Source organism: Carlito syrichta, unplaced genomic scaffold (genome assembly GCF_000164805.1).
Source record: "Carlito syrichta isolate Samal-C Ts95f unplaced genomic scaffold, Tarsius_syrichta-2.0.1 Scaffold312207, whole genome shotgun sequence".
Lineage (NCBI taxonomy): Eukaryota > Metazoa > Chordata > Mammalia > Primates > Tarsiidae > Carlito > Carlito syrichta.
Window position 1 is genome coordinate 150213 of NW_007256303.1, and position 10389 is coordinate 160601.

At 44.0% G+C, this 10389-nt stretch overlaps 1 protein-coding gene across 4 annotated transcripts in view; it reads right to left on the reverse strand.

Moving 5' to 3' along the window:
• The window catches only part of RPL9 (ribosomal protein L9), a 35880-nt gene extending 25530 nt beyond the window's left edge, over positions 1 to 10350 (reverse strand). The window contains exons 1-8 of one of the 4 annotated variants that reach the window (XM_021718472.1): positions 10293 to 10350; positions 9809 to 9855; positions 9605 to 9720; positions 8602 to 8697; positions 7388 to 7520; positions 5711 to 5791; positions 5375 to 5528; positions 5076 to 5165 (exon numbers count right to left, since the gene is read on the reverse strand). In XM_021718472.1, coding sequence (XP_021574147.1) covers positions 5422 to 5528; positions 5711 to 5791; positions 7388 to 7520; positions 8602 to 8697; positions 9605 to 9720; positions 9809 to 9854 — 579 coding nt within the window. In that variant the 5' untranslated portion in view covers position 9855; positions 10293 to 10350 and the 3' untranslated portion in view covers positions 5076 to 5165; positions 5375 to 5421. Of the gene's footprint in view, positions 1 to 3524; positions 3531 to 5075; positions 5172 to 5374; positions 5529 to 5710; positions 5792 to 7387; positions 7521 to 8601; positions 8698 to 9604; positions 9721 to 9808; positions 10017 to 10292 lie in introns of those variants that run through there. The other 3 variants (XM_008069782.2, XM_021718471.1, XM_021718474.1) reach the window with 3 other exon arrangements.
• Between the last annotated feature and the right edge of the window lie 39 nt (positions 10351 to 10389).

Sequence of the window (10389 nt, forward strand, 5' to 3'; positions counted from 1 at the left end):
CACGGCTAATTTTTGATTTATTGTAGAGATGAGGTCTCGCCAAGTTGCCCAGGCGGGTCTTGAACCCACAGGCTCAGGCAATTCACTCACCTCGGTTTCCCAAAATGCTGGGATTACAGGCTGAGCCACCGAGCCCGGTCAAAACTGTTTTATATATCACCCTCTTAGGCTAGGATTAAGTAAATCTTTAAATCTGAATTTGAATGGAGAATCTGACATTTGGGAAGTGAACTCTGTCCTCAAGTCTTGACATTGTATTTTTTTTTTTTTTGAGTTGGAGTCTCTCTCTGTCACCCAGACTGGAGTGCAGTGACACTCCCAGCCACCACAGCTTCAACCTGCTGGGCTCCGGCAATCCTTCCGCCTCAGCCTTCCAAGTAGCCGGAACTACAGGCGCACGTCACCACACCCAGCTGATTTTTTATTTATTGTAGAAGCAGGTCTTGCCAAGTTGCCTGGGTGGGTCTCAAACCCGTGGGCTCAGGCAATCCTTGGCCTCACAAAGGGCTGGGATTACAGGCTGAGCCAGGGAGCCCAGCCTGACAGTGTATTCTAAACATTGGAGGAAGGAAACTTGAAGTGAACCTATTTATACCTACTCTTTCTTTAGGTTAGTTAACATATGGATAACCACCCATTACATACAGTAACTAATCACTGCCTGCTCCCACCAGGAATTTAGACTTTTTTGTTTTGTTTTGACTCGGAGTCTTACTTGTTGCCCAGGCTGCAGTGCAGTGGCACGACTGCAGCCTTGACCTTCTGGGCTCAGGCGATCCTTCTGCCTCAGCCTTCCAAGTACCTGGAACCACAGGTCTCTCCAAATTGCACAGGCTAGTCTCAAACCCCTGGACTCAGGCAGTCCTCTAACCTCTGCTTCCCAAAGTAATGGGATTACAGGTGTGAGCCACCACACCCAGCCTAGGAATTTAGACTCAAGTTGTTCAAAATCAAGTTGTTACAAAGCCTTGGTAGAATGACCCTAAATTAAGGCAGGCGCAATTATATTCCAGGCCCACCTGTATCAGAAGCTAAATTCAGTTCCTGGGATTCTGATAATTAACAGCAAGTTTCAAAGTTACTGTAAGGAGATATGACAATTGGCCAATTCAAGCAAATACAAGCAGGATGGGAGATCAGTTTGCTATTTGGCCTCCCAAAATGAAATAGTTAAATTGTGCCTCTATTTTTGTCCATTCTTACCCATACCATCCCAAACTTGGCAGAATCTGGTATGCTTTGCTGGGGGTTTTAAAAATTTACGTTTGAGAACTATATGCCTGTGGTTGCTTATTACAGCTGGTCAGTTGTTTTACTGTTAACTATGTAAAAAAGACTGTCATTAAAAAAAACTACTTAGCTAGGTTTCTCCCCTTTGTGCCACACAGATTCACCCTGGCCCAAGAGCTCCAGTGAAAACTGTCTTAGTGCCAGTTGGGCAATTCATTGTCAAATTAGGGTCTTGAAAAAAACAGGCATCAGCCACAGGAATAAGAGTTTCAGAATTATCTTTCAGCTTTTGCTTTCTGGTCTCTGAATATTTCATGCCCTTTGATTAAAGCATCTTGCATTCATAACTTACGAATCCATCGACCCTACTTCTTCACATGAAGCTTCAAATATGTGCCCTTTTCCACACTTGGTGCTTTGTCATTAACTCCCCAATGGTCAAATTCCTAACCCAGTGCTTAGAGTCCTCTCTTTCTGCCACTTGGGGATTATTTTCTGTTTTTAAGCCATCATCATTCAAGAATCCAAAAATCCTTCGTTTCTCAGCACTGGTGGGTATGTACAGCAAATTAGGCAAATATCAATTCTGGCTCACAAATATACTTACTAAAAGGTTCAGGCTTGTCATTAACTCATTTAAAGTCTTTGCCTTTCAAAGTGCTGGGACTACAGGTGTGCACCACTGCACCCTGCCATTTTAAGCTTTTCTGAGACTTGCTAGGAAAAACCTAACTCGTGTTACATTTTGTGTATTCAACATAACTGGAAACTAGTGTTCTAAAAGCCTCTGGAAAATGAGGTCAGTACATTGTGACTTTAATTTTCAATGTAATTTATTCCAAATAAACTAGCTCATGCTCATTACTTATATCTGACTAACAATCTGGTCGATTTTAAGAACTGTGGGATATGAATGGATTTGGCATTGAACTGGGCTCCCCCTACTTCCCTTGGCAACACCTTTCTGCCTGGGAATGTTTTTCCTACACCTCAATGTTGGGAAAATGCAAACAGGTTAATCCATAGTAGACACAGAAGATATGCAACGAAGTCTTCCCTGAGGGACTAGATTCATTTACACCAGTTACGAAATGGAAATCACTTGAGCTGCAGCCAGCCTACAAAGGTACACACAGCATACCGCCTAATCTCACTCCCCCAGCAGCTACTCCCCAGTCTGTGTACTGACTCTCAGTATTTTTTTTTTAGTCGTCTCACTCCGTCGCCCAGGCTGGAGTGCAGTGTCAACCTGGTGGGCTCTGGCAATCCTTCCACCTCAACCTCCCAAGTAGCTGGAACTACAGGCGCATGCTCTACCATGCCTGGCTAATTTTTGATTTATTGTAGAGACAAGGTCTCACCATGTTGCCCAGGTTGGTCTCAAACCCATGGGTTCAGGCAGTCCTCTTGCCTCAGCTTCCCATAGTGCTGGGATTACAGGCTTGAGCCATTGCACCCAGCCCTGCCTCAATATCAGCAGCTTTACCTCACTACAGTATCACCACTTGAGAATTTCTCCCTCAACCCACAACCTTGAAGTCCAGTCAATACCTTCCAAGTATCTCCTTTCCGTCCCATCACGATTACTGAATCCCTGGCAATGAGAACCAGTCACTTAACAGCTACATGCCATTGTTCTAGGTACTTGGAATAAGTAAAGCAGCATACAACAATGTATCCTCTTAAAGATTACATTCTAGAGAATCATGTAATAAACACAAAACAAATTGTAAATACTAGACTAAAAAATGCTATGGACAAATACAAGTGAACAGGGTAAGGAAATCAGAACTACTAATTTTTTTTTTTTAGTTGGAGTCTCAATGTCACCCAGGCTGGAGTATAGTGGCACGCTCACAGCCACCCTAGTGACAACCAGCTGGGCTCCGGCAATCCTTCCACCTCAGTCTTCCAAGTAGCCAGAACTACAAGCATGCGCTACTACACCCAGCTAATTTTTGATTTACTGTGGAGACAAGGTCTTGAACCCACAGGCTCAGGCAATCTACTCCCCTCGGCCTCCTAAAGTGCTGGGATCCCAGGCTGGGAGCCAGTCTGATGTCTCTTTTTGGGAACTCCTGGGCTCAAGCAATCCTTCCACCCAACCCAAGCCTCTGAAAGCCCTAGGGTTACTGGCCCAAGTCACAGGTATCTCAGACATTTCTAAGCAAATCCTGAATTTCACCCTAATTTTTTCTTTGAGTTGGAATCTGTCGCCCAGCGGCACACTCATGGACACTGCAGACTCCACCTCAGCCTTCCAAGTAGCTAGAACCACAGGCATGCGCCACCACACCCAGCTTTTTTTTTTTTGAGTTGGAGTCCCACTCTGTCGCCCAGACTGGAGTGCAGTGGCCGCTTACGGCCACCGCAGCCTCGACCTGCTGGGCTCTGGCAACTCTTCCGCCTCAGTCTTCTGAGTAGCCGAAATTACAAGCACGCGCTACCACACCTGGCTGATTTTTTTTTTTTTGACTTATTGTAGAGATGAGCTCTCACCTGCCCAGGCGGGTCTCAAACCTGCGGGCTCAGGCAATCCACTCACCTCAGCCTCCCAAAGGTGCAGGATTATAGGCTGAGCCACCAAGCCCAGTTTTTTTTTTTTTAAAAATTATATAAAGACGAGGTCTTGCCAAGTTGCCCAGGCTGTTCTCAAATCCTGGGCTCAGGCAATCAATCCTCGTACCTCAGCCTCCCAAAGTGCTAGGATTACAGGCTTGAGCCACTGTGCCCAGACTTCACCCAAATATCTTAAAAACCTAACCAGTCTTAAACAGATTAATACCACATATTCAGTTGGTGCACGGATCAGGATCCAAACATTCAAACTCATTGCTACCTATTATTTTTTTTAACTTTGATACCCTTGGTACACATTTTACTTTGAAGGTATTCATCAGGCTTTCTGGATGGATTTGATGTACGGTGTATAAGAAATCATTCTAGCAGGACGTGACAATTCAAGCCTGTAATTCCAACACTTTGGGACGCAGAGGTGAGACAACTGCTTGAGCCAAGCAGTTTGAGGCCAGCCTGGGCAACTTGGCAAGACCCTGTCTCTGAAATAAATTAGAAAAGGAGCAGGGCGTGGTGGCACACACCTGTTGTTCCAGCTACTTAGAAGGCTGAGAGGGAAGGATCTCCTGAGCCCAGCAGGTCAAGGTTGCAGTGACCGTGAGCATGCAACTGCACTCCAGCCTGTCTGGGTGACAGAGGGTGACTCTGGTTCAAAAAAAAAAAATGTTACATTCTGTCTGAGAACTGGAAGCTTTGAGTTTCTGTCAAATGATGAGGAAAGACTGTGAGAAGAGGCTTGAAGGTCACCATGCTAAGTCTAGTTTTGGTAGCATATCATCATGTTGTACGTGTGACACATAATTCAGAGATTAAAAAAGGTTTACCTTTTTTTGTTCTTAAAACAGGCTAGGTACAGTAACTCACACCTGTAATCCTAGCACTTTGGGAGGTCAATGCAGAAGGACTGCAACAAGGTCTATGGTGTGGAAGTAAATGGCTGGGGTAGGGTATAGGACAAGATTATTGAGACCACAGACCAAGTTAACAGCATCTTCCATCTCTTCCCAATGATGTATCTATCGCTTTGCTCAACTTCTCAACTGTTTTTCATAAGTGACTAAGGCATACCTGCCTTACCCAATATTCAAATCTATGCCTCAGCAAAATGAGATACCTCCAGGATCTTCCCTAAAGTTGTACACTCGACAGTAAACAGCCAGATGTGTTTGTCTTTCGTAAGTACCATATTCCTCTTGCATGAAATATATCCTTCAAAAATTAGTTGGAAGTCATTTGGGTAGAGGAAAAAAACTAGTTAAAAAAGATCATCAGTTTAAGAAAGTCTCAAATCAACAGGTCCTTTATTGCATCAGTAAAATGTGACAAATAGGTCTTAGAAATCATCTGGCATCTTGTTTCTGCAGCTGTAAAGAAAAATGAAAATATCTGTACATCTCCATCAATACCTTTGCGCAGACAAATTCTATTTTTCTCTACTATTCTAAGTAACTTAAAACATATCTTAAAATCATGACATACTGGTTGTTAGTAAACTTTACACATAGTAAAATGCATGCCATTTTTCTACTACCACAACTCCAGTTTAAGTTTTTTAGTAAATTAAGACTCGAAGCCATAATGTCTTAGAAACTACAAAAACCTACCTCTTAGATCTTATTCATCAACCTGCTGAACTGTTCCTTTCTCAGAGACATAGATACCATCCAAAAATTTTCTGATATCCTTGTTTTTAACTGTTGTGGCTTGCTGAATCAAAGCAGCTATAGGAGTGAAGATAAAGCAATTACTACATCAGCTGAACTCACACCATAGTTAAAAATCTCAGACGATCTTTGAGATACCTTTATAATCCTCAGATTATAAACACTGAATCAAGTGAAACGAGTAAAATACCAGATTTAGACAAAATTCTGTAGACACTAGACATAGTAATCATACAAACCTGAATTTGAAACAAGCTCAATGTCATTTCCTTCAAGAACTAATTCATCTTTCTGGGCTTGAGATACGGAACAAGCAACACCTAAAAGGGGAGAGGGCAACTGTAGTGTGTCAAAATAAAACTCTGTATAAGAAAAAAAGTTAAATTGGAAGAGTAGTAATTTATTCTATTTAAAATTACATGCACCAAATGAATCTGAGATTTTGGTATTTACAACATCCGACTTATGTGGACCAAAATCTTATTAGTGTCCCAAAATCACAGTCCCACAGTGACTCTTTCTGGTGATTCAATTAAGGTACTCAGTAAAATTTAGTTGTACAAAGCTTTGTACCAAGTCTTTACTGTTTGTTTGTTTTTTTACAAGTTTTCACTAAATGCTGACCATAGCTAGTATCAGAATACTTCTGGAAAGCCACTAACCTGGCACTAAGAATCTCCCTTCTTCTCACTCCAATGGAATAAAAAAGCATTTAAGAGAGCATTAAGTTTAAAAAAAAAACAACCAAAACTTTTTCCCCCAGTCACTCCTGCCCAGGCTGGAGGGCAGTGGCATGCTCAGTTACCACAGCCTCAACTTGCTGGGCTCAGACAATCTTTCCACCCCAGCCTTCCAAGTAGCTGGAGTCACAGGTGTGCGCCACCACGTCTGGCTCATTTTTTTTGATTTATTGTCTTGCCAAGTTGCCCAGGCTGGTCTTGAACCCCTGGGCTCAGGCAATCCTCTCACCTCTACCTCCCAAAGTGCTGGGATTACAGGCACGAGCCACCACAACTGGCTGCTTTAAAATTTTTTAAAAGCTTCGCTTCCTGTGCATTAAGTAAGCAGAGTTGTTTTCTATTTTAACTCATTAACCACTATTCAAATGATATTTCTGGATTTTAAATGTTCTCACCATAAAGAAGTGAGGTGATGAATACATTAACCAATCATATTTGGTCATTCCACAATGTATACATGTATTGAAGCATCACGTTGTACCCATAAATACATACAATCACATACATATTTTTGGTAATTTCAGCCAGGCACAGTGGCTCAAGCTGTAATCCTGGCACTTTGGGAGGTCAAGGTGAGGGGTCTGCCTGAGCCCATGGGTTCGATACCAGCCTGGGCAACCTGGTGAGCCCTTATCTCTACAATGTATCAAAAAATTAGTCAGGTGTGGTAGCACACACCTGTAGTTCTGGCTACTTGAAAGGGAAAGCTGAGACAGAAGGATCGCAAAAGCCTAGCAGGTTGAGGCTGTGGTGGCTTTGAGCATGCCACTGCACTCCAGCCTGGGCAAGAGAGTGAGAATCCGACTCAAAATAAAATAAAAATTTCTGGCCAGGCGCAGTGGTTCATGCCTGTAATACCAGCACTCTGAGAGAGCAAAGTGAGAGGAATGCCTGAACCCAGGGGTTTGAGACTAGCCCAGGCATCTTGGCGAGACCTCATCTCTACAATAAATCAAACAAATTAGCTGGGTGTGGTGGTGCACGCCTGTGGTTCCAGCTACTTGGAAGGCTGAGGCAGAAGGATTGCCTGAGCCCAGCAGGTAGAGGTTGCAGTGGCTGTGAGCATGCCACTGCACGCCAGCCTGAATGACAGGTTGGACTCCAACTCAAAAACAAACAAAAAAGTATGAAGGGGAAAATTCCCAAATTATATCTTAGGATATGGCATGCACATACCTGGCCTCATCCGAACCCTGCGGATGTATTTTTCGCCCAAGAAATTCCGAATTTCCACAAGAGACCCATTCTCCTGGATAACGACGTTGATAGGGAAGTGAGCATACACAGACCTCATCTTGTAACGGAAGCCCTGTGTTTAAACAACAAAAAACAAACCAGGCTATTAGCAATCCTGAAAAAAATTTTAAAACCAGTCTTTTTAATTTCCTAAGATTCTTAACTTGAAAGCTAAACAATGGGTACAAATGGACAGAGAATGGAATAACAGACACCAGAGACTACAGAAGGTGGGGTAGATGGGAATTGAAAAAATTACCTACTGGGTACAGTATTCACTAAGAGCACTTAGTGTGTCAGGCACACTAAGAGCAGACTTTACTACTACACAATACAGTATTACTAATGTAGAAAATCTGCACTTGCAGTCCTTAAATATTTACTTTAAAATGTAGCGGTCCTCACACAGCACTCATTGTTAAGGTTTTCTAACTATTTCACTCTCTTATGCCTAAATAAACAAAGCTAGCTCCTTTTAATGAGAACCTCATCTCATTAAACTAACACAGAGTCACTAAGCTACACCAGATGACCAGCAGTCAAGCCAAACAAGACAGGACAGGACCCCCGCCTTCAAAGAGCTTAGTTTGAGAGTAAGGGCAGACAGGGAAATCTCCATATCTGCATAAAACTACGTATAGGGTGTCATTATAAGGTATACACTAGAAGGTTTAATGTAAAGACAACTATGTCAGCATGAACGTGTTGAGGGTGGGGTTTGGAATAGTGATGTCAGGTACTTGCCTTAAGTGACATCACACTTAAGACAATGCACAAGGAGCTCAGAAATTAGATCTTTCTTTACCGCAAGATCCTGATGGTAAACCATGCCAACTAGTAAAGTCTGCCCTACATACTGCAGCTATAGCAGATTTCTATTTTAAGAAACACCTGGAAGGTGCAAACCTCACTTTGTGTGAAAATCACCATTAGCGTACTTTTTAAAAGTTGCACCCATCTGGTCTTTACCCACATTTATCACTTAATTCTCAAGACCCACGGACGCCTATTTGCCAGGTTCTACAATTCACACAGCTCACCAAAATGCTTGCATAATCCACTCTCTCCAGTACACTTATGTTGTATACATAAAAGATGGATGAGAAACTGTCTCTTAAAAAAAAAAAAAAAAAGATGCCCGACTATCCGCTTACCAGTGTAACACCCTTGATCATGTTCTGTACATGACTGCAAATAGTACGGACAGTGGCCAGTTCCTTTCTATTTCCCCACCACTTGTCAACCCGGAGCTGTAATAGAACAAAAACGTTAGAAGTCTCCTTCCAGAAATAAGTAAGTTGAAGCCAAGCAGTGAATTTAGTCTCCGTATTTCTCTAGATTTCAGAATTAGCTGTAACTGAAACACACGACTTTCAACTAGAAAAAGCAAACCACATACAAAAGCCTCCGACAGTTAAACGTTTTTATTACTACACATTCCAGGTACACAGTTTCACAAAGGAATGACAGACTCTCCTCCCCCAAACACCCATTTTTGTACGAGCTGCAACAAATGTCACTTCTGGAAAGTGAAATCAGGTTTAAAAGACCCACTGCCTGGATCCTGAGACTCTTGCAAAGCCATCACAGGGAAAATAAAGTAAACTCGTATCACCATGAAGACCTGCCACTGAGGATCACTACTGGTTTTGCGATTTATGATACACTGTATTTAGAATCTGGTTTTCCAACTTCACTAAAGCAAAACTGGCCAACTTTTCTGGTCGCCAAATTTTGTAGTCAAAACACTGGCCGGCTCAGTGGCTCAGCCTGTAATCCCGCGCTTTTGGGAGGCTGAGGTGAATGGACTGCCTGAGCCCGCGGGTTCGAGACCCGCCTGGGCAGCCAGACCTCATCTCTACAATAAATCAAAAAAATCAGCCGGGCGTGGTAGCTCGCGCCTGTAATTCCAGCTACTTGGAAGGCTGAGGCGGAAGGATCGCTGGAGCCCAAGCAGGTCGAGGCTGCAGTGGAAGGAGCAGCCACTGCACTCCAGTCTGGGCGACTGAGTGAGACTCCAACTCAAAAAACAAACAAACCAACAAACCACTGAACCTCAATTCGGAAACGTTTAAAGCAACCCAACTTGATGCTGTCATAAATCACTACCTTCCAAACAAGCCACTGAAGTGCCCTCTCCCCCTCCAAAAGACTCACCCTCTTCTTTTTCTTCCCAAGGAGACTGAGTTCTACATTGATGTGATTGAAGTCCCTCCGCAGGGTTCCTCTGGGACCCTTCACGATAACTGTGCGTCCCTTCAGGGTGATGTCGACTGGTGGAGAGAATGTACTCGTGAGGCTACAGAACGAGGCTTACTTGGGACATGCCACAAAGCTGCAACAGCAAAACAAGTGTCCTACCATTTTCCGGGATGTCGACAGTCTGATTGCTGAGAATGGTCTTCATTCTGAAACACAAACACTCGTAAGAAGCCGGCGAGGGTCCTGTTTTCCACCCACCTACACCGCACAAGAGCGCCACTCCTACTGGGGACAGCTACTCAGAAATACCGGCTATAGGAGGCGCGACATCAACAGGGGCCCCCGGTGCGTCCCGGCCAGGAAGGAGCAGCCCCAAAGGGAGTATCGTGAGGCCCAGCGGGCGAAGTCCCGCTCCGCCCAACCCTGAAAGTGTTATCCCTGCGGCGCCATCCCGGCAAGGAGCGAGGGTAGGCCTAAAAGCCCAGAACAGGACTCGCATCCTGGCACTGCCAGCTCCATACTGCGCGTTTCGAGCCGAGGAACAACAAGGATAAGGGTTCCGAGCGTCGTAGCCGCGCCGCAGCTTTCCCAGAGCCGATGGCTTCAGATTCCTGAAGCCTGCAGAGTACAGAAACAGGCTCACCTTGCAGTAGATGCGGCAAAGAGAAAGCGCCTTTCGTCATCACGTTCTTGTATCCAGTAAGGGAGTCTGCGTATTGCGTCATGCGTGAGCGACGACA